Here is a 24776-nt window from a genome sequence, read left to right on the forward strand (position 1 = left end):
TTATAATAAATAATATTATGTTCCTGTTCAAACAGAAAGTTTTAATTGATATTGATTGCACGTGTTCCAAAATAGACTTTTTTTATGAGTGCGGTCTGTCAAAGAATAATTGTTTTTTATTTAATCAGAGCCTAAAAGAAACCTTTTCCACACCGATAAATGATAACTTCATCTGACATTTTTATTTTTACTTTTACTGAGCATGTCACTGCATGTGAATTAATTATAATAAATTAATTAAAGCAGACATAACAAATGAGGGAAAAACATTTACAGTAATTCCAATTCTTAATAATAATATTATATTAATTCATATTATTATTATATTTATTTTTTAAGTCAAATTATACAATTTAAAATACTTATGATAAATTATACATTGTATTACAATAATTTGCTAAATATTTAATACATTTATAATATATACTACTACTACTACAACTACTACTACTACTAATAATAATAATAATAATAATAATAATAATAATAATATGTTCAAATAACTTTATATCTACACTGTAAAACCCAACAGTCAACTTTATTTTTAAGTGTAGTTAACTCAAAATTGACTGGAAGTTAATTCTACTCATTTAAAAAGAGTTTTGAACTCAGTGTTAAAGGTAATGAGTTAATCAAATACCTCGTTACTTCAACCTAAATGGAGTAAGTTTACAGTACTCATTGAGAATAGATTTTTTAACGCAAATGGTTTGTAGCAATCAGCTTCCTCAAACGTTTTTAAATTGCTTTAACTTATTGGGTTTTACAGAACTCAGTTGGTTTGAGTTCTCTACATTTATCGGGTTTTACTTTGCTCAGATTGCTTCATTTACTCAAATAGATTAAGTTCACAGTACTCATTAGGATTAGTTTTTGAACTTAAATGGTTTGTTGCAATCAATTTACTCAAATGGTTTGAGTTCCTTTACTTTTTGGGTTTTACAGTGTATATTTAAATAAATAGGGTTTTATTTAAATATACAGCAGGGAAAATAAGTATTGAACGCGTCACCGTTTTTCTCAGAATTAATTTCTTAATGTGCCGTTAAATTTTCCAGATGCTCCCCAGATGCAAAAAATAATGAACACATGAAGAAAGGGAGGTGTAGGAAGGCAGTGAAAGCCCAGGCAGCAGCTGAAATCCAGAGTTGTGGTCATTAAACAGGCAAACAGTCTAAAGCTGGGGTCACACTGGATTTTTATTATTATTATTATTATTATTATTATTATTATTATTATTATTATTATTTTATATTATCATTATTCATTTATTATTATTATTATTTACTTTAATATTGGTATTATTTTTATATTATTATTATTATTTAAAAAAATTATATTATTATCATTATTATTATTTATTTATTTTAATATTATTATTTATATTATTTTTATTGTTATTATTTATATTATTCATATTATTATTTACCTTATATTATTATTTTTATTTGTTTATTATTAATATCTATTTTCTATATTATTATTATTATTATTATTAATTATATTTTTATTTTTATTTTTATTATGTATTAATAGCAAAGTTACGACACAAATATTAAACCATGAAACTTTTATTTTGCTAGAAACCTGCAAGAAACTTCTATTTTGATGTGCTTCTCTATTGTAGAGTATTTCCTTCTGAGATGTTTGAGGCATGCCACATTTAGGCCCTGTATAATAAAACCCTACAAAAACTGCCTGTATATGAAACTAAGTATGACAGCAGGAGAAACCCTGATGCAGCATCACACATACAGTACTAGTTCTTTAATTACATCTAGCCTTCTGAACAGTTCTCTTATTCACTTCAAACAACAACACTTTGTTTGTTGTTCTCATTTCTGCCATCTGTGTCTTTCTCATTTCCTAAAGCCCCACTTGTCCCAATCCTGCCCCCTCTCATCTTCATTTCCTGCTTCCTCCACCCATCCACACTCAACCGCAGACGGCATGCATGTCCGTTTCCCCGTCCTCCTTCTGCCTTCTGTCTAAAACACTCATCCATCTGTCCGTTCGATGTCTCGTGTCCTTGTGTGTCACGTCTGTGGCATGTCCTCAATCTCTCCCCTTTGCCCCAATTGTCCTTTGGCCGTCCGGCAGCCCACCGTCAGCCCTGTTTCCCTCATCCATCCCTCCCCAACACCTCGTGCTGTCCGGCTGCCTTTATTTACCGCTGCACTCTGCAGTGTTTACAGCATCGATCCACCTCTGTTTGTTTAGTCCAGCAGCACCATCATACATCAAGTCGGGCAGAGACATTACTCACACACACAAGCGCACACACACAAATAGAGCTCAGCTTGCAGACGCTTGTATATGAAGTGCGGAAGGAAACAAGGGACAGGAAAAATGGAGAGAACATGTTTGAGTGGAAGTACTGTGTCACCCTGTGTTGTCATGTTTGTGGCACGACAAGTGGGTATAGAAGGAATGAAAAAAGAAGACAGGATGACATAATCCCTGCAGACACAAACTACTGAAAGGTTTTAACTCTCTTTAAATGCAAATGAGCTTCTTCTGCCTGCCCTCCATATCCTGGAGAGGCTTTACAGCTTGTGCTTCATATACTCTGATAATAACAAATCCATTATCTGCATGATTTTAAAGTGTCTAAACTCCTGAAATATGGTCTTTTATTTGCAAAAACAGGAACTGTGCACACAAAGTTGGCTGTCAGTTGGCGTGTCCTGTGTACAATACATAGTATAAATAAATATATAATTAGAGATTTTTTTAAACTCATTAGACAAATCGATTCTGGATTGTTTCTGGGATTGCAATTCTCTCGTGACTTAATTCTCAGCTAAGTTTTTTTTTACAGCAGTTGATGGCACTCTAGGTTAAGCTTCTAACAGTAGTTGATGGCGCTCTATGCTTTTTTTTAACAGCAGATGATGGCACTCTAGGTTAAGCTTCTAACAGTAGTTGATGGCGCTCTATGCTTTTTTTAACAGCAGATGATGGCATTCTAGGATTTTTAACGGTAGGTGGCGCTTTACGCTATTTTTCAACAGCAGATGGTGCTCTGGATTAAGTTTATAATATCAGACGGGGCTCTAGGTTAAGTTTTTAAAAGCAGAAACACTCTAGGTTAAGTCTTTAACAGCAGATTGCGCTCTAGGTTAGATTTAACAGCAGATGGTGCTCTAGGCTATTATCTTAAGAGTAGAAGATGGAGCTCTAAGCTAGGTTTTAACAGCAGATTATGGGACTCTAGGCTAGTTTTTAACAGCAGATTATGGCGCTCTAGGCTAGTTTTTAACATTAGATAGTGCTCTAGGTTAAGTTTTTTAAAACTAGAGTACATGGCGCTCTAGTTTTCAACAGCAGATGATGGCGCTTTAGGCTAGTTTTTAACAGTAGATGGTGCTTTAGGTTAATTCTCTAATTCTACATCCCTAATACTACCCAATACCTAAACCCAACTATTAACTCACTTACTTATAATAAGTAGCAAATTAGTTGTTTATAGAGCTAATAGTCATAGTTAATTGTTTGATAATATCATGAATTGCACATTTAAATAAAGTGTCACCCAAAAATGTTGCATTGAATGAAATTGGTATATCAGTATCAGTTAAACTGACCTGTGCAATGTAGTTTGACTCGCAGAAATAACTGATTTCTACTGGTAAGTGTCTTATGGCTTGTTCTTCCATCCAGATGCTCACATATGAAGTGCAAAAGGAAATATCGGACGGGAAAAACAGAGAGAACAGTGGGCATATGTTTGAGTGGAAGTACTGTGTCACCCCGTGTTGTTATATTTGTGGCACAGCATGAGCTGCTGAACTAGCAGGCTAGTTTTAGGACTCTAGGCTAGTTTTTAACAGCAGATTATGGCGCTCTAGGCTAGTTTTTAACATTAGATAGTGCTCTAGGTTAAGTTTTTTAAAACTAGAGTACATGGCGCTCTAGTTTTCAACAGCAGATGATGGCGCTTTAGGCTAGTTTTTAACAGTAGATGGTGCTTTAGGTTAAGTTTTTACCAGTAAATGGTGCTCTAGGTTAAGTTTTTAGCAGTAGATGGCGCTCTAGGTTAAGTTTTTAACAGTAAATGATGGCACTCTAGGCTAGTTTTAAACAGCAGATGGTGCCCTAGATTAAGTTTATAATATCTGACAGGGCTCTATGTTAAGTTTTTAAAAGCAAAAACTCTGTAGGTTAAGTTTTTAACAGCAGATGGCGCTCTAGGTTAGATTTAACAGCAGATGGTGCTCTAGGTTAAGTTTTTAACAGTAGATGGCGCTCTAGTTTTTAACAGCAGATTATGGCGCTCTAGGCTAGTTTTTAACATTAGATAGTGCTCTAGGTTAAGTTTTTAAAACTAGAGTACATGGCGCTCTAGTTTTTAACAGCAGAGTGCTCTGGGTTGAGTTTTTAACAGCAGATGGTGTTCTGGGTTGAGTTTTTAACAGCAGAAAATACTCTAGGTTAGGTTTTTAACAGCAGATGGCACTCTAGGTTAAGATTTTAACAGCAGACACTCTAGGTCGAGTTTTTAACAGCAGATGGTGCTCTAGGTTTTTTTTTTTTTTAAAGCAAACACACTTTAGATTGGGTTTTTAAAAGAGGACAAACTCTAGTTTAAGTGTTTAACAGCATATGGTGCTCTAGGTTAGGTTTTTAAAAGCAGATGATGCTCTAGCTTAAGTTTTTAACAGCAGACAATACTCTAGGTTAAGTTTTTACAGCAGATAATGGTGCTCTAGGTTAGATTGTAACAACAGGTGGCTCATTTTGAAGTATTACATGAGAAACAAGTGACAGAAATGAAAATACTGAATAAAAAACCTTTAGTACACACAAGCGTTTTTACACTTATTGGAGGTGGTTTTTGATTTGTGCTAAAAAGGTGAATGGGAATAATGGAAGATGGAAAAGCATTTCCCAAATAAACTCTGACGTAGCAAACATTACACTAATCAGCTATCTGTCTGTGTTACTTTTTTGCTTGTCTTACTTTTTTTTTTACATTACACTATCAGAAATACCAAATCTGGTACCAAATTTGTCATTGGGGTGGTATCATTTCAAAAGCTGCATTTTTGTTCTTTGCAGGTGAACATTAGTATGTTTAGGGTAGGGCCTACACTTTTGTACCTTTACTGCACTTTTTACCTTCACTTTTTTATCTTTAAGGTATGGGTACGTACACATTTGTACTGTTTAGGTATTAATATGTACCTTTAAACACCTGTTAGGAACAAAAATGTACTTTTTGAAAATGTACCGCCCCAGATACAGTACAGTTTTTGTACCCAACTGAGAACATCTCTTGCTGAACCTCTAATTCTACATCCCTAATACTACCCAATACCTAAACCCAACTATTAACTCACTTACTTATAATAAGTAGCAAATTAGTTGTTTATAGGGCTAATAGTCATAGTTAATTGTTTGATAATATCATGAATTGCACATTTAAATAAAGTGTCACCCAAAAATGTTGCATTGAATGAAATTGGTATATCAGTATCAGTTAAACTGACCTGTGCAATGTAGTTCGACTCGCAGAAATAACTGATTTCTACTGGTAAGTGTCTTATGGCTTGTTCTTCCATCCAGATGCTCACATATGAAGTGCAAAAGGAAATATCGGACAGGAAAAACAGAGAGAACAGTGGGCATATGTTTGAGTGGAAGTACTGTGTCACCCCGTGTTGTCATATTTGTGGCACAGCATGAGCTGCTGAAACGCTTGTGTAGAAGCAGACAGGATGACATAATCACCGCAGACACAGGTGCAGCTGGAGGTTAAAGCAAACTACTGAAAACTGCCGGGAGGTTTAGATATCACAGCGCTCAGCTCTCCCCCGTCGCTCATGTTTGCTCTCTAAAACAAACACACACACACACAAGCACTCTTACAACAGAGAGTGTGTGAGCCACTGTGCTGCACAATGTAGATTCTGGACCATGTACTGTATTTGAAAGATACTGCTTGAATTGGAGTGGAAATGTATGTGGTAAATGATTAATAATTTCTAAAGGAGATGTTGACATGTAATTGAACCAGATTTTGGTAAAACTCAAACAATACAAACATAAAAATAAAACAAAAAGATCTGAAAAATGAATTGTTTAATAAAAAAAAATTGACAAGGAGAAAGTGCTGAACTACAGAAACGTATTTAATATTTTACATAAAAGGCTTTTTTTTTTTAATGATGGCAGATCAAAGACGCCTCTCATATGGAGAATGAAGTGACATGCATTGCTCAGGTGTGAGTTTCTTAGACTTCATCAAAGTGCATAAAATCTCGATGGTTCTGTGGGTCTCGTCTATCAAATCTGATCTTTACTCTGTATTTTCTATTGGATTGATATCAGGTGATTGGCTGGGCCATTCTACAGCTTGTTTTTCTTTCTCTGAACGCAGTTTCCTTGGCTGTGTTTTGGATCATTGTCTTGATGAAATGTTCACCCTGGTTTCATCTTCATTATCCTGATAATATAGATGTTGGACTGAAGCAGCTGATAAGGGCAGAGGGTTGCTGAAGAACTTCTGAAAGATTTCAGCTGCTGTCTGGGCTTTCACTGCCTTTCTACAGCTTTCTTCCTTCATGTGCTCAATACATTTTCCCTTCGTCATTTCATTTTATAACACATAACATCATTTCTAAACTAATAAGATTTGTTTTCCTTGCATATATGGATTTCTTTGGTTGTTACCAACATCTGGGGAAAATTTCAAGTCAACAGCACTTTTAGAAATATGTTTTCTGAGACAAATGTTGAAAATGTAGATTTTTTTTAATACTTATTTTTATTGCGGTATATACAATAACTTTTTTTTTTGCCATGATAATGGTACATAATATTGTTCTAGTTATTTTGAAATATACTAGTTTGCAGTTTTTAAGCTTAAAGTGCAATATAAAGGCTTAACTATGTTATAGAGTTTACTAGGCAAGTTAGGGTACTTGGGCAAGTCATTGGTAGTGTAAAAATGGATTTTATTACAGCAAAAATAAAAATCATAAGACTTTCTCCAGAATCAAAAACATTATAGGAAATACTGTAGAAATTATTTTTCTTTGTTAAGCATCATTTGGGAAATATTTGAAAATCCACAGGAGGGTAATTTATTTTGCCTTCAACTATATACAGAAAATATATTAATATAAATCAATAGTTATAAAAAGTTATATAAATAGATAGATAGATAGATAGATAGATAGATAGATAGATAGATAGATAGATAGATAGATAGATAGATAGATAGATAGATAGATAGATAGATAGATAGATAGATAGATAGATAGATAGATAGATAGATAGATAGAAAGAAAGAAAGAAAGACAGACAGACAGACAGACAGACAGACAGACAGACAGACAGACAGACAGACAGACAGACAGACAGACAGACAGACAGACAGACAGAAAGAAAGAAAGAAAGAAAGAAAGAAAGAAAGAAAGAAAGAAAGAAAGAAAGAAAAGAAAGAAAGAAAGAAAGACAGACAGACAGACAGACAGACAGACAGACAGACAGACAGACAGACAGACAGACAGACAGATAGATAGATAGATAGATTAAAACAGTTTATAGATAGATAGATAGATAGATAGATAGATAGATAGATAGATAGATAGATAGATAGATAGATAGATAGATAGATAGATAGATAGATAGATAGATAGATAGATAGATAGATAGATAGATAGATAGATAGATAGATAGATAGATAGATAGATAGATAGATAGATAGATAGATAGATAGATAGATAGATCTGGTGATTGTGGAGGCCACTGGAGTACAGTGAACTCAATTGTTATGTTCAGGAAACCATGATATGACAAGGTGCGCTATCCTGCTGGAAGTAGCCATCAGAAGATGGGTACACTGTGGTCATAAAGGAATAAACATGGTCAGCAACACAGGTAGGCTGTGGCGTTGACACGATGCTCAACTGGTACTAATGGGCTCAAAGCGTGCCAAGAAAATATCTCCCACACCATTACACCACCACCACCACCAGCAGCCTAAACCACCAGCCTGAAAAGGATGGATCCATGCTTTCATGTTGTTGATGCCAAATTCTGACCCTACCATCCAAATGCTGCAGCAGAAATCGAGACTCATCAGACAATCTTCTATTGTCCAATTTTGGTGAGCCTGTGTGAATTGTAGCGTCAGTTGCCTGTTCTTAGCTGACAGAAGCGGCACCCGGTGTGGTCTTCTGCTGCTGTAGCCCATCTGCCTCAAGGTTGCACATGTTGTGCATTCAGAGATGCTGTTCTGCAGACCTCGGTTGTAGCGAGTGATTATTTGAGTTACTGTTGCCTTTCTATCAGCTGGAACCAGTCTGGCCATTCTCCTCTGACTTCTGGCATCAATAAAGCATTTGTGCCCACAGAACTGCCGCTCCCTGGATATTTGATATTTTTCCGACCATTCTCTGTAAACCCTAGAGATGGTTGTGCATGAAAATCCCAGTGGGTCAGCATTTTCTGAAATACTCAGACCAGCCCATCTGGCACCAACAACCATGCCACGTTCAAAGTCACTTCAAAGTCACTTAAATCATCTCTTTCTTCCCCATTCTGATGCTCAGTTAGAAACTGCAGCAGATCGTCTTGACCATGTCTACATGCCTAGATGCATTGAGATGCTGTCATGTGATTGGCTGATTAGAAATTTGTATTAACGAGCAGTTGAACAGGTGTACCTAATAAAGTGGCCGGTGAGTGTATGTGTGTGCATGTGCCTATGCATGTATGCGTGTGTATGCATATATGTGTGTGCATACAAGTACAGCTTGTTTTCCCAAAGCATTGTTATTTGACTTCAGCCTCCTGATCTGTTCCTGAGAAAACACACTGTTCTCTTTCCCTACACGCATCTCTCAAACTCCACCAGCAGCAGCAGCGCAAGCTGACAACACCCATAACGTATCGATGAATCTCCTAAAACTCGCTATTATAAAGCTCTAAATCACTGGTCTGTTTGCTGCCCCTCCTTCCTTCTGCCTGCCTGCCTTTCTCTGCCCTCCTCCAGTGAAAGCTTGTCTGTCTTACTGTTCACTCATCCAGATCAAACCCCAAGTCTCCTGTCTGCCGCACAAAGGGAGGCCCGGGTCTCTCCCACCACAAACCCCACCGGAGACAAAAAAAAAAGTCTCCACAATCTGGAGCAGGTGCGGGGATTTAAAGAAAGCAGCCAGTACTGCTTATCATCTGAAAGGTCCGAAGGTGTTCCATGAACGTTTTGTGTTTCGGCCTCTTTTTCCTCAAACGCACAATACACCGGCTGTTACCGGCCCATCAAGCACGACGGACGCACAATAGTTCGCTCTCCTTTCACCTCAGCTTTCTTCGGATCGGTTTTGACAAGAAAACAGTTGCGATTTCAAGTGCAAAACTCACTCAAGATACTTCAACTTGCAATGGATTTTATATTGGATTGTTTTAATAAATATAATTAAGTAATTGAACCTTGTTATTCATCCAGTCCATGAGCAAAAAGACTGATGAGGAGAAAGAGAGAGCGAAAAAAAAAAGGGATTAGTTAAATAACAGGAGAGAAGGGTGGGTGTTCGATTGGCCTGTGTGGATTTTAATTAGTGTTAATTGGCCACAGAGGGAAATGAAGGCTCAGTGAGAGAGAGAGAGAGTGTGTGTGTGTGTGTATTGATAAATATGCTTCTCTCTTCTCATTCTCCCCCCTAGCAGTGCTTGTTTTGTATGGTTGCGTCCCTAGTCAGGGCTGTATTGGTACACAGGTGGACTTAGGGACTGACAGGAGCTGCAAACTCGGCCTTTCGCACAGCAATGAGATCCGCTGGGCTTCTACTTCAACTCTGGCAGAGTATATATTATTGCTATATTTCTGTTTTACTGTAAGACACAAACACACACACACTCCCCTATCCTTATGCAAGCAGCAACAGAAGTGCAAAACTGCAGCTCAAGCAGTCAAAACATGACAGTCCTCTGTATAAACACACACACACACACAGATCTCAGGTTTTATTTAAGGGGCTTTGGCTGTAATTAGAGGTGCTTTCTGTTACTTTCGTGCGTGCTTTGGGTTTAAGCTGAAGTGTGTAATTTTGTGACACTGAACTGAACTTGTTTTCAACAAGAAATGGTTTCTAAATACGCCCACATCAGTCAGCCATTGAACAAGCTGACAGCTCCGCCCACAAGTCACGCTATTGGTCGAGGGAGTCAGTATTGTTGTAGGAATACAACAGGGGAATTTTCGTAATGCCACAGGGATATAATGTTTACAGTTTTCATGAAAAATAGTCTATAAATAATAGCCTTGTGGTTGTCTATGCATATTAAGCTAGGATAAAGTTCTATAAAAATACAAAATAATTTAGCAAATTCTTGGTTATTTAAACCCAAATTGGGTAAAATATGGACTACCCAAAACATTAATATGGTTAAATTTGATTCTATTAATATAATTGAAAAAATTAACCCAGCAGTTTGTTTAGTCTGTATTATACCCAGAAATTGGTTGAAATAACCCGGCATTTATAGAGTATATTTGTGACTATATTTCAAAATAATTTGTTTTTCTTTTATGCCAAATATCATTATAATATTAAGAAAAGATCACGTTTTGTGAAGATTTTTAATACATTTTCTACACTAACAAGCTGACAGCTCCGCCCACAAGTCACACTATTGGTTGGGGGAGCCAGTATTGTTGTAGGATTACAACAGAGGAATTTTTGTAATGCCACAGGGATATAATGTTTACAGTTTTCATGAAAAATAGTCTATAAATAATGGCTTTGTGGTTGTCTATGCATATTGAGCTGGGATAAAGTTCTGTAGTCTGTGAAAAAACAAAATACTCTAATAAATTTTGTGTTATTTAAACCAAAATTGGGTAAAATATGGAATAACCCAAACATTGGGTAAAGTTTGGTCCTAATAATTTGGTCACAGCAGTTTGTTTAGTCCATATTATACTTAGAATTTGATTGAAATAACTCAACATTTTTAGAGTGAATATTTTGAATATTAAGCAAATATCATGTTTCATGAAGATATTTGGGTGGTATAGTGGCTCAGTGGTTAGCACTGTCGCCTCACAGCAAGAAGGTTGCTGGTTTGAGTCCCGGCTGGGTCAGTTGGCATTTCTGTGTGGAGTTTGCATGTTCTACCTGTGTTGGTGTGGGTTTCCATTGGGTGCTCCAGTTTCCCCCCTAGTCCAAACAAATGCACTTTAGGTGAACTGAATAAAATAAATTGGTTGTAGTATACTGTATGTGTGTAAATGTAAGAGTGTATGGATGTTTCCCAATACTCGGTTGTGGCTGGATATGCATTTGCTGCATAAAACAAATGCTGGAATAGTTGGCGGTTCATTCCACTGTGGCGACCCTTGATATAGAGACTATGCTGAAGGAAAATGAATGAATGGTTTTCGATTTAGTCACTTATCAGAAGTCGCCACAGCGGAATGAATCACTAACTATTCCAGAATATGTTTTACGAAACGGATGCCCTTCCAGCTGCAACCATAAATAAAGATATTTAGTAAATTTTCTACAATAAATATACCAAAATAAAATTACATTTCTGATTAGTAATGTGCATTGCTAAGCACTTCATTTAGACAACCTTAAATCTGATTTTTTTCAGCATTTTTCTTTTTTGAATCCTCAAATTCTAGATTTTCAAATAGTTATATCTTGGCCAATTATTGTTCTATTTTAACACAAGTGATTCATAAAACGTACATCAATGGCTAAAGGCAATCTGAGAGGAAAAAGCATATAAAAAGCAAAATAAAACACATTTTCATGGCTCCTGTTGATGCCTTATGAAGCAAAACATGCACTCAACCCAAGATGAACAGCATTATTCACTAAATTATTTCCTTAAACCACAACCTTGGCAGATGATCCTGAGCACATTCAGTTAATATTTAGCCATTTCGCTTAATAAGATCTCAGCTTATTTTCAGGTGTAACAGGTTTTTTTTTTTCTTTACTCAAAGTGTCAGTGACCATTCACTTGCATTTTATAAATTACCAAGGTCAAGGCTTCATCTAAAAATCATGTCTTATGTTTATTGTGAGAAACAAAGTCAAGCACGATGTGGATGGCCTAAAGGGGAGTAAATCATTTTAACTATCTCTTTAACATGTCTTGCTACAATGATTACTGACATTTCAAATGTTCTGAAATAATAAAGAAAGGTTTTCTGCAATATTTCTAAATAACCCTTATTTCCTTATAATGGTACAACCCCAAATCAGAAAAATTTGGGACAGTATGGAAAACACAAACAAAATAAAACAGTGAATTCTAAATGTACTTTGACATGTATTTCATTGCAAATAATACAATGAACATTATTAAACGTGTTTCTCGTGATTTTTATAGTTTTTATTTTTAATAAACACATTCCAATTTTGGTTCTTGCAACACATTTAAAAAGTTGGCACAGTAAAGCTTTTACCACTTTATAATGTTGCCATTCTTTTTCACAATACTTAAAAGACGCTAAGGGACTGAAGAAACCTGTGATGAAGTGTTTCAGGTGTAATTTTGTCCCATCCTTCATTTAAACATGTTTTAAATTGGGGAATGTGGTTTTGCATTGTCTTGTTGAAATACTTTGTATACATTGGCGTCCTTGGAAAAGGCGGCAGCATATTGTGATCCAAAATCTCCATGTACGTTTTAGCATTATTAGTGCCAAAGAAGTGCAAGATACCTTTGCAAAGGGCACTTGACCATGACAGATTCTGGCTTTTGGTCTTGTTGCTTTTAATAATGTTTTGCACTCTTGAAGGTAAAATATTCAAATATATTCCTATCTTTCTTTGAGGAACATACTTTTTAAATATTTCAATAATTTTCTAATGTATTTGTTGTAAAATGTGCGATTCTCTGCCCATCTTTGCTCCTAAAGGACTACACCTTTCTTGGATGTTGCTTTTGTACCAAATCATAATCGCAATCACCTGTTTACATCACCTGTTTTAAATCATGTCATTATTAACCAGTTTTAGCTTTGGTCACACTAGAGTTTTTGTGTGCGAAATTCTGTCGTACGGCGCTGCGAAAAAGGGGCGGGATTAAACAGGATTACTAGACCTAGTTTAACCGGCGAAACTTGACGCATGACCTTGCGTTTCCGAAGGAAAAGCCCAGTGTGACCTCAGCTTTACCTGAGCACTATCCCTAAATCACCCATTCCAACTTTTCTGAAATGTGTTGCAAGAACCAAAATTGAAATACGTGTTTATTTTGATACAAAACAATAAAAATAATGAGGAACAAAATAAATAATATAATTTCTAATGTCTGCATTAAAATACAAGCCAAAGTAAATTTAGCAATCACAACTTTCCTTTTGTATTTGTGTTTTCCATACTGTCCCTGTAAGGCAGGGCTATTCAATTGAGGCAATTTGTTCCGGTCCTCCAAATAGTATGACCAAGACATCAAAACAAATTTAGTTCAGTCGAAAAATTGCTGCTATACACGTAGTTTTAAAGTGACGTGCCTCTGTTCAATACAGCAAGAGGAGTCCTGACATAAAGCGAATGAGTGGCGCGAGCAGCCGAAAACATTTGGATACTTAATCTTAAAGGCTTCTCAACACTGCGTTTTTCTTGGACGGATTGAAACTGCCGCAACTAAACAAAGTCATGCCACCTGTGCGACAGTTTAAAGATCCGAGCTTATACACCAAAGCTAATACGCACGCACACTGGATTAACTATAGCAGCAGGCCATTCACATATCACTCAGCAGTCCAAACTATTCAACGTAGTCTTCGAAGGTCAGATTTGGTAGCTGAGCTAAACCAGACATATGAATGAGTCTGAATGTAGAAGACTTAAGCAATACACTGATTTTGTTTCGCTTTTAAATACTACATTTGAATTTTAGTTTAAAAAGCCACATTGTACAATGCACTCATGTAGTTTCAAAATACAATATATTAAGATTAAATGTAGAAAAATACAACGTGGGTGTCTTAAGGAGTGAAAATACAACATACTGTATGGGCTCTTATATTGTTATATCTGTGTTTATGACAAACTAATTGAATAGCCCTGCTGATAGGACTTGGGTGTGGGCTGAAAACCGAAGTATGTGCAAGTTTTGCATAGACAAATGACCGAAAACGCACAAATCTAGAGAGACAGACATTGAATTTGTAACAACACGCTGCTCTACTTACTGCACCATTACAGAAACTTTAAAAACTAAAATCCAATTTAGAAATGGTACATTTCAACAGCTCATACATCCCAAATAACCCAAACACCTGCTCGCACATAACTTATAATTACATCAGTCATTATAAAAGCCACATGTGGTGAAGGCAGTCAGACACAAACACTAATTTCAGTCCAACAATTACTGCTGATATTTACTGTTCTGCTCCCCGCCGTTCAGTACAGTACAGAGAGAAACAGATGAGAAGAACAACACAAAGTTCCAGAGAAAAATCAACTGAAGACTGAAGTAAATCCTAACAGAAGCACAGCCTGGAGAGCGAGGCCAATAACTTTATGTGTTACTGGGTTTATGTGTGTGTGTGTGTGTGTGTGTGTCTGTGTTTAGACGTGTACATATCTGAGTTTGTACATATGTATGTGTGTGTGTGTGTGTCTGTTTATATGTGCGTTTGTGTGCATATCTATTTAAACGTGTGTATCTGTGTTTTTATATCTGTGTATATATAGTGACGTGTTTGTGTGCATATCTATTTTAATGTGTGTATTTTTGTTTGTAGTTGCATGCGTGTGTATCTGTGTTTATATGTGTGTTTGTGTGCATATATGTTTAAATGTGTGCATCTGTGCTTACATGTGTGTTTGTGTGCATATCTATTTAAACGTGTGTATCTGTGTTTATACGTGTGTTTGTGTGCATATCTATTTAAACGTGTGTATCTGTGCTTATATGTGTGTGTGTATATCTATTTAAACGTGTGTATCTGTGCTTATATGTGTGTTTGTGTGCATATCTATTTAAACGTGTGTATCTCTGTTTATACGTGTGTTTGTGTGCATATCTATTTAAACGTGTGTATCTGTGCTTATATGTGTGTGTGTGTGTGTATATCTATTTAAAGGTGTGTATCTGTGCTTATATGTGTGTTTGTGTGCATATCTATTTAAACGTGTGTATCTGTGCTTATATGTGTGTTTGTGTGCATATCTATTTAAACGTGTGTATTTGTGCTTATATGTGTGTTTGTGTGCATATCTATTTAAACGTGTGTATCTGTGCTTATATGTGTGTTTGTGTGCATATCTATTTAAACGTGTGTATCTGTGCTTATATGTGTTTGTGTGCATATCTATTTAAACGTGTGTATCTGTGCTTATATGTGTGTTTGTGTGCATATCTATTTAAATGTGTGTATCTGTGTTTATGTGTGTGTTTGTGTGCATATCTATTTAAACGTGTGTATCTGTGCTTATATGTGTGTTTGTGTGCATATCTATTTAAACATGTTTATCTGTGTTTATGTGTGTGTGTGTGTGTCTGTTTATATGTGCGTTTGTGTGGATATCTATTTAAATGTGTGTATCTGTGTTTATATGTGTGTATATATATAGTGATGTGTTTGTGTGTATAAACGTGTGTATCTTTGTTTGTTTTTGCATGCGTGTGCATCTGTGTTTATATGTGTGTTTGTGTGCATATATTTTTAAATGTGTGTATCTGTGCTTACATGTGTGTTTGTGTGCATATCTATTTAAAGGTGTGTATCTGTGTTTGTATGCATGTTTGTGTGCATATCTATTTAAAGGTGTGTATCAGTCCTAATATGTGTGTTTGTGTGCATATCTATTTAAACGTGTGTATCTGTGCTTATATGTGTGTTTGTGTGCATATCTATTTAAACGTGTGTATCTGTGCTTATATGTGTGTGTGTGTGTGTATATCTATTTAAACGTGTGTATCTGTGCTTATATGTGTGTTTGTGTGCATATCTATTTAAACGTGTGTATCTGTGCTTATATGTGTGTTTGTGTGCATATCTATTTAAACGTGTGTATCTGTGTTTATATGTGTGTTTGTGTGCATATCTATTTAAACGTGTTTATCTGTGTTTATGTGTGTGTGTGTGTGTCTGTTTATATGTGCGTTTGTGTGGATATCTATTTAAATGTGTGTATCTGTGTTTATATGTGTGTATATATATAGTGATGTGTTTGTGTGCATATAAACGTGTGTATCTTTGTTTGTTTTTGCATGCGTGTGTATCTGTGTTTATATGTGTGTTTGTGTGCATATATTTTTAAATGTGTGTATCTGTGCTTACATGTGTGTTTGTGTGCATATCTATTTAAAGGTGTGTATCTGTGTTTGTATGCATGTTTGTGTGCATATCTATTTAAAGGTGTGTATCAGTCCTAATATGTGTGTTTGTGTGCATATCTATTTAAAGGTGTGTATCAGTCCTTATATGTGTGTTTGTGTGCATATCTATTTAAAGGTGTGTATCTGTGCTTATATGTGTGCTTGTGTGTATATCTATTTAAACATGTGCATCTGTGTTTATATGTGTGTGTATCTATTTAAACGTGCGTAACTGTGCTTGTATTTGCATGCGTGTGTATCAGTGTTTATATGTGTGTTTGTGTGTGTATATATACACATTTGTTTGTGTGCATATCTATTTAAAGGTGTGTATCTGTGTCTGTATTTACATACGTGTGTATCTGTGTTTATATGTGTGTTTGTGTCTGTATATAGACGCGTTTGTGTGCATATCTATTTAAATGTGCGTAACAGTGCTTGTATTTGCATGCGTGTGTATCTGTTTATATGTGTATTTGTGTGTATATAGATGTGTTTGTGTGTGTATCTATTTAAACGTGCGTAACTGTGCTTGTATTTGCATGCGTGTGTATCTGTGTTCATATGTGTGTGTTTGTGCATATAGACGTGTTTGTGTGCATATATTTAAAGGTGTGTATCTGTGCTTGTATTTGCATGCATGTGTATTTGTGTTTATATGTTTGTTTTTGTGTATATACAGTATACATATGTTCTTGTGCATATCTATGTAAATGTGCGTAACTGTTCTTGTATTTGCATGCGTGTGTATCTGTGTTTATACATAAACTACGTAAACTACGAGAACATTTTTCTCTCGCGCTTGAACCCCATCTGACAGATTATAACGGCTTTAACACACACCTTTCAGAGTTTTGTGTCACAAAAACACTCTGTGATCCACACAAAACGCTACTGAAACCTGTTTTTTCGGAGTGCAAATTACCAATTGTAAACACTGTAAACGGAAGTTCTAATCATTCTACCGGAAGACGCTGGTCACTATGGCGCCCTCTATGCAGCAGCCAAGAAAAAGGTCTATAATAACATGGGTTTGGCAGGTATTACAAGGAAAAAGTGACGTATATGGACATTGCCTATGTCCAAGGTTTATAAATCATAGAGACTTTTTTTTAGAGAAAGTAAACATGCACAAAGTATCCTTTAAAGAGTAAAATTATTGGTGTTGGGCGATAGAAAATACAGTTCGTACAGTATTAAAACCATTACGCCTCCAGAATGTCCCCGCAATTCACAAAAACCAACTTCTGTTTATATATGCATGATTGTGTAAGTGTGTGTATATCTGTGCATGTGTGATGGCTGGAGAATCAGCAGTGTGTGCATCTCTGTCTCTGAACGGCTAGGTACGGTGGGGGGGGGGGATCATAAATTAGACAAGGAAATTACTGCTAAGTGTGCGAATAAATTAAAGTGCGCTTGCTTCTGTAAACACTGTCTGACTACATAATTACTGAACGCTCTCTGGAAGAGTGAAAGAGAGGGAGGGAGACGAATGGAGGAGGGAGGGAGGGAGGGAGGGAGGGAGAGTGATAGGCAAAAAGGTTTGTGTTGATGGTTTATTCATTTATTCATATGGCAGCGTGCAACATGTACGCAACCATTTGACATTTCGCTAGAGAGGTTGCACAACACCTGCTTACACTCCTAAGATGGGAAATGAAGTAAAAAAACGCACTTGATGACATTTATCAAGTGTAATTTAGTTTCTGCAAAAGTACGCCGCTGACTTTGATGCGATCAAGCGTAAACACAAGGAAAGGTTTGCTCTTCGCTCGTGTACTGCTGGAGATGTGCTGGCTTTAACTCTAACAGATGATTCAGAATTGATCAGCGTACATTACAGAGCTCAAAGCGCTTCAGGATGATGTTTATATGGCATTTGTATGATGATGGGTGTGTTTCATGAGCGACTCACATCTCGCTGGCAGACCGTAGGCTCCGGTGATCTTGGCCTCCCCCGTTTCACAGCCGTTCAGAGTGGCGCATTCTTTCCGCAGCAGAGGACCAGCTCCACGGTGAATGGCACCATCCACTATAGGAAGGAAATTGGGGAGACTGAGACTCGAACTCATATGTGTAATCTATACATTAGATCAGTTCCAGAATTATGGATGTGACATTTGCAGTAGACATTCTAAACATAAATTCACAGAGAAAGTAAATGTTAACATTATATTGACACATCCGTTTATATTTTCCAAAACAACTAACCACAGAGTTATGGGATCAGAAAAATATCAATCTGTAAATATTTTTTATATTTTAAATGAGGAAAATAATCATGCGTTATGGATGTAACTGAAAAAGTAGGGATGAACCGAAACCATTTTTTTGGAACCGATCTGAGCTCGATATCCAAAATTCAGAGTATCGATCAATACAGATCTGATCACAATACTGTGGCGTTTTTCTCTCTCTAAGCATAATACAGTTTCTATAGCTCTGGTGCTAAACTAAAATAATATGTCTTCTTAAGTAAAAGTAACAGACCTATTGGCCTACTATACATGACAGACGGCACAATCTAACTGACGTTTATCTGTTGTGGTCCAGCTTATGTTTCCTTTTTTAATATTAAGATTTTTCTTTGAAATCTGTAATAGGCTACAACTATTGACACTAATCGTTGGTAAAATAATCAGCCTTTGAGCAAAGACTGATATTTTCCTGCAGGTTTGACGCAGACTAAACTAAAGTAAGCATGTAAAGGTTTATTTATATAGCACCTTTCCCAGACATTGAGTCACAAAGTGCTTTACAATAAGAGAAGACAAGTAAAAGAGCACATAACAATAAAAGAAAACATGTTAGCCCTGCTAAAAAAAATCCAGCTTAAACCAGCCTAGGCTGGTTGGCTGGTTTTAGCTGGTCGACCAGGCTGGTTTTAGAGGGGTTTTGGCCACTTCCAGGCTGGTTTCCAGCCATTTCCAGCCTGGTCTTAGCTGGTCAGGCTGGAAAATGACCAGCTAATTCCAGCTAAAACCAGCTTGACCAGCCTGGTTTAAGCTGGACTCAGCTGAAACCAGCCTGGAAGTGGCCAAAACCCCTCTAAAACCAGCCTGGTTGACCAGCTAAAACCAGCCAACCAGCCTATGCTGGTTTAAGCTGGATTTTTCAGCAGGGAGAACATATTAAAACAAGTTAAAAATCCAAATACACAAACACTGATTCTGTCAATTAAATGTTTGAGTAAAAAGATGCGCCTTTAAATGGCTTATAAACTAAACTAAAATAAAATACACTAAACTGTCCGAGGCCAGTTAAACTTTAACTTCCTATTGAAGGAACATAAGTTGGATCCAAGATGGCCGACTTCAAAATGGCCACCATGTTCACTACCCATCTTGAAAAGTTTACCCTCTCACATATACTAATGTGCCACAAACAGGACCTTAATATCACCAACCATTCCCATTTTATTAAGGTGAATGCATATAAATGCCCCACCCTGTAAAATAGCAAAATATCACAAGAAAATCGGCACACAGCCACTTTAGCTCTCAAAAAGTCTTTTAATATCACAAAACAACGTTTCAAACTTTTTTTTTTAATCTTTTGCTACTGTTTATTTTTGATCGAGCACCTGCCTTCGAGATTTTTAGATGTGGGCACATTTCTGTAAAGTTAATATATAAACCATACCTGCCAACACTCTCCCGTGTCTCCCGTTTCGCATCTCCCACCCTCCCATTTTGTTATTTCTCCCTGAAAACTCCATAATTTCGGGACAAATACATATACCGTTACACCCCAAACAATATTTATTACATACAAAATATTTTTGAAAATAGACATAACAATAACGGTATAACAATGAAGGAACTTTGCTGCCATACCATGGCTGCAGCATGTGCAATGATATTACGCAGTCCCTGAAAATCACCCCAAGCTAGGTAGCTAGGTAACAACTGTGCTGTATAATATCATTGCACCTGCTGCAGCCATGGCAGGGTAGCAAAGTTGATGCAACAATCTAATGTTTATTAATTAAGATGATGCATTAAAATAATATGTTGAGCAATACTAATTTTCAATATTAAGCAGCTTATGGCCCATTTCCACTGAGTGGTACGGTAGGGTACTGTATGGTTCGGTAAACTTTTATGGCCGTTTCCAGTCAAAAGGCGAAAAAAGAACAAAATCTGCTGTGTCCTACTGTTGTTTTACGAGGGTGTCTAAAAGTGCGAGATACTTGACAGAATGACAGAATTACTGTAAACACACAGATGAGAGGTTTGCACTGACTGTGGGCTGTGTTGCGTGTTGAACCAAAATAAGGACTAAATGTATGCTGTGTGTAGTTTTTCTGTAATTGGTGACATATCGGAGACTGTAAGGGGCTGTAATGTGTTCATATATGTTGCATTTATTTATTTTATATTGCAGATGTTGCAGATGTGACATTGATCTGCAGTTATAATTAAATTATGTTCACAGAAAAGTTAGTAATAAACATTTATCCACAAATATTTATGTGTATAACGCATCTGTTTTGTGAGAAGTGTTTCTCGTATGATATGTGAACGACCCGTTCAGCTTTACTTTAAACATTTATTCGTACTTTACCAGTTAGTGGAAACGGGCCATAAATTACCTGCTTTAACTAAGAAATGGCAAAGATATCTCTTATGGAAAAATAATATAAAAAAACATTGTCACATGACAAAAAAACTGCAGTTTGTTAGAATATTTGCTAGCACAATTAGGTGCACACAGCATGCCATATCATCTGATAATTGTGAGAAATAATTCCAAAAAGCAACTGACTGTGTAAAGCCTCATAAAACAAAACCAAAAATACAATGTATATGTCGAGTTCAGCAGCTAATCAGCCGGAATTTAGAGGTGAAGTGACAGCAACCAACGAGACCTAGCTGTCACTCAAGTGGCCACGCCCTTAATTATGGAGACTTTATATAAACGAAACGGATGAGTTCTAAAAAAATGCGCTCCCCTCACAATTGTCATGAAGGGTAATATTAGCTATATGAATCAATATTGTTCTTTGTACCGGGCTGAAAACACCTTTTTTCTGCTATGAAGTAGGCCATTTTAACATTGGGATCAATAGAAATCTGCTCTAGGACTAGCGGAGTTTTGATGAAATGCAGTTTCAGTTACTTCCATGTTAGTTTCACAAGGGAGAGTGGGAGGTTGCCGTTTGGTCCCACTTTGAGAACCACTGTCTTAAAGGTTGCAGTGACACAACTTACCCCACGACTTTAATTCAGATTTAAAAAATAACAAACAAAAAACAACTCAACCCCCATTTATCATTGGAGGACATTCAGAAATCTGATTTCTCAGAGCACCGAGGGCAGCAATTTAAGGGCCATAACAGTTTAACTGGAGGGTTTTCAGCACCCTGGCACTTTTGCTGATATGTGCTTGCAATCTGCAGGAGAGAGAGATTGAGTGATAAAAGATGGAAAGATAGGGAATATACACTGTGGGAGAGTGACGTGGAGAACACGATGAGGAAAAAACGGAGGGACAGATGGAGGGAAGCTGTACTCAGGGCTTTGGAGCAGAGGAAAGGAGGATGAGAGGAAGGAATAAGGGAAAAGATGTGAATGCGGTGACGATGTGCGCCTGTTGGGAATAGCTTGTCTTCCTGTGTAATTGCAACATGCATGCACACACACTTTTTATATTACCCAGACATCTTGTTAGCAGGTGCTAATTGGCTTTATGCTTACCTGACAAGGGGGTTTGTGACATGGAAAAACATCATATTTTCCGATATTGCATTGCATTTAGAGCAATATGCACGTGCAACCTCACGCAACACCCAACAACACAACCATGCATGCACACATACACAATTCCTGCATACGAAAGCCTTCATTAACAAGTTGTTCTCAATTACCCGCTGAATCAGTTTGGCCTGGACTGGGCAGCGCAAGTACAAGATAGCAAGTGGTTTTGAAACACACTCTTATTGGCTGAGCTGGTCACCATGGCAGCCATTAGTAAGCGCGTTTGATTGGATCTGGCACATCTGCTTGCCCGTGTCACAAATCCCTCGACACCACAGCTCTATCTCTCTCTAAACACTTGCCCGGCGATCTGGGTTTTCAAGCAGAATACCAACATTCCTTCCAGTGCCAAGAGGAGGACAAAACACACACACAGACACACACACTCAAAAAATTTATATATATATATATATATACATACATTTTTAAAGGCAAAAAATGTAAAAAAAAAAAATGATGTGATAAGATGATAGAAATGATTTGAATGAATGAACGAATGAACAAATAAATGATGTGAACGAGTGAATGATTTATGAATGAATGAATGATTTGAAAGAATGAATGAGTGATTTGAATGAATATTTGTATAAATGATTTGAATGAATAAACACATGAATGGTTTGAATGAATGAATGAATGAATGAATGGATGATTTGATTAAATATATTGTATGAATAAATGATTTGAACGAATGAATAATTTCAATGAATGATTGGATTTGTATGAACGAATGATTTATATGAATGAACTAATTATTTGAATAAATAAACAACTAAGTGAACAAATGAATGATTGGTCAAATGAGTTAATAAATGATTTGAATGAATAATAAATTAATGAATGGAAAAATGAATGAATGAACGAAATAATAAATTGCAATAAATGAATAAATTATCTGTATGAATGAAGTATTCAAATGAATAATTTAAATGAATTCTAATAAATTAATGAATTGAAAGAATGAATGAATAAACAAATGAATTGAGTTTAATGAATTATTAATGAATTATTTTAATGAATAAATTAATGAGTTAATTTTGATTAATTGATTTTAATGAATGAATGAATGAATGAATGAATGAATGAATGAATGATTGAATGATTTGAATGAAAGAATGAATGAATGATTTGAATTAATATATGAATGGTTTGAATGAACCTATGAATAAACAAATAAATGAATGAATGAATTAATTAAATGATTGCAATGAATATTGCAATGAAAGAATAAATAATTTGTATGTATGAATGAATTATTTGAATGAATGACTTTAATAAATGAATGGATTAAACAAACGAATGAATGAACGAATGAATGATTTGAATGAATGATTTGTATGGATGAATAAGTTGAATGAATGATTAATTAATTAACAAATGAATGAACAAATGAATGAATGAACGAACAAATGATTTATATGGATGAATGATTTGAATGAACGATTGGATTTGTATGAATGAATGATTTATATGAATAATGAATGAATGAATGAATGAATGAATGAATGAATGAATGAATGGTTTTAATGAATAAACGAATGAGAGAACAAATTAATGAATGGTCAAATGAGTGAATAAATGATTTTAATGAATAATGGATAATTGAATGAATGAATGAACAAAAGGAACGTACAAAAAACAAATGAATGAATGAATGATTGATTGAATGAACAAACAAATGAATTAATTGAATTAATAAATGAATTATTTAATGAGTTCAGTGAATGATTTCAATGAATGAATGAATGAAGGAATGATTTGAATAAATGAAAGAATGTATTAATGATTTGAATGAAAGAATTATTTAAATAAATAAATAAATAAATAGCAATGAATAAATAAATAACTTGTATGAATGAATGAATTATTTGAATGAATGATTTTAATGAATCAAAAGATTGAACAAGGGCGACGCAGTGGCGCAGTAGGAAGTGCTTTCTCCTCACGACAAGAAGGTCGCTGGTTCGAGCCTCGGCTGGGTCAGTTGGTGTTTCTGTGTGGAGTTTGCATGTTCTCCCTGCGTTTGCGTGGGTTTCCTCCACAGTCCAAAGACATGCCCTCCAGGTGAATTGGGTAAGCTAAATTGTTCGTAGTGTGAATAAGTGTGTTTGTGGATGTGTGTGTGGATGTTTCCCAGAGAAGAGTTGCAGTTGGAAGGGCATCCGCTGCGTAAAAACGTGCTGGATAAGTTGGCGGTTCATTCCACTGTGGCAACCCCGGATTAATAAAAGGACTAAGTTGAAAAAAAGTTAATGAATGAATGAATGAATGGATTGGATGAATGAACAAATGAATGAATGAATGAATGAATGAATGAATGAATGGATGAGTTTAATGAACAATTCGAATGAAAGAAAGAATCAATGATTTGAATGAATTGATTATTTCAATGAATGAATGAATAAGTGAATTAACTGACTGAATGAATTAATTATTTAAATGGATGAATGAATGAATGATTTGAATGACTGAATGAATGATTTGAATGACTGAATGAATAAACAAATTATTTAAATGAATGAATAAATACACATTTTAATAAAATAAAAACAATAAAATAAAATACCTCCACACCTGGCCTACTAACCCTGCCCCTGGTTTATTTATAAAGGAGAGCACAAGTAAAATATGCATGTTTATATAGATTTTTTAATTTTATTAATTAATTTTTAATTACTGTTGTATCTAATGCATATTTGTATTTGC

General features: G+C 35.7%; 1 protein-coding gene and 1 long non-coding RNA gene across 4 annotated transcripts in view; one reads left to right on the forward strand and one right to left on the reverse strand.

The window, feature by feature from the left end:
• The window catches only part of macrod1 (mono-ADP ribosylhydrolase 1), a 206563-nt gene that overhangs the window by 36652 nt on the left and 145135 nt on the right, over nucleotides 1-24776 (reverse strand). For all 3 annotated transcript variants that reach the window (XM_073921356.1, XM_073921357.1, NM_001004573.2), the window contains one exon: nucleotides 18227-18343. In XM_073921356.1, the coding sequence (XP_073777457.1) occupies nucleotides 18227-18343 (117 nt within the window). The remainder of the gene's footprint in view (nucleotides 1-18226; nucleotides 18344-24776) is intronic.
• LOC141377634 (uncharacterized) lies at nucleotides 1525-4385 on the forward strand. Its single transcript, XR_012390075.1, has 3 exons — nucleotides 1525-2906; nucleotides 2973-3301; nucleotides 3932-4385. It is a non-coding gene; the product is annotated as an uncharacterized lncRNA (long non-coding RNA).

Source organism: Danio rerio, chromosome 14, assembly GCF_049306965.1.
Source record: "Danio rerio strain Tuebingen ecotype United States chromosome 14, GRCz12tu, whole genome shotgun sequence".
Lineage (NCBI taxonomy): Eukaryota > Metazoa > Chordata > Actinopteri > Cypriniformes > Danionidae > Danio > Danio rerio.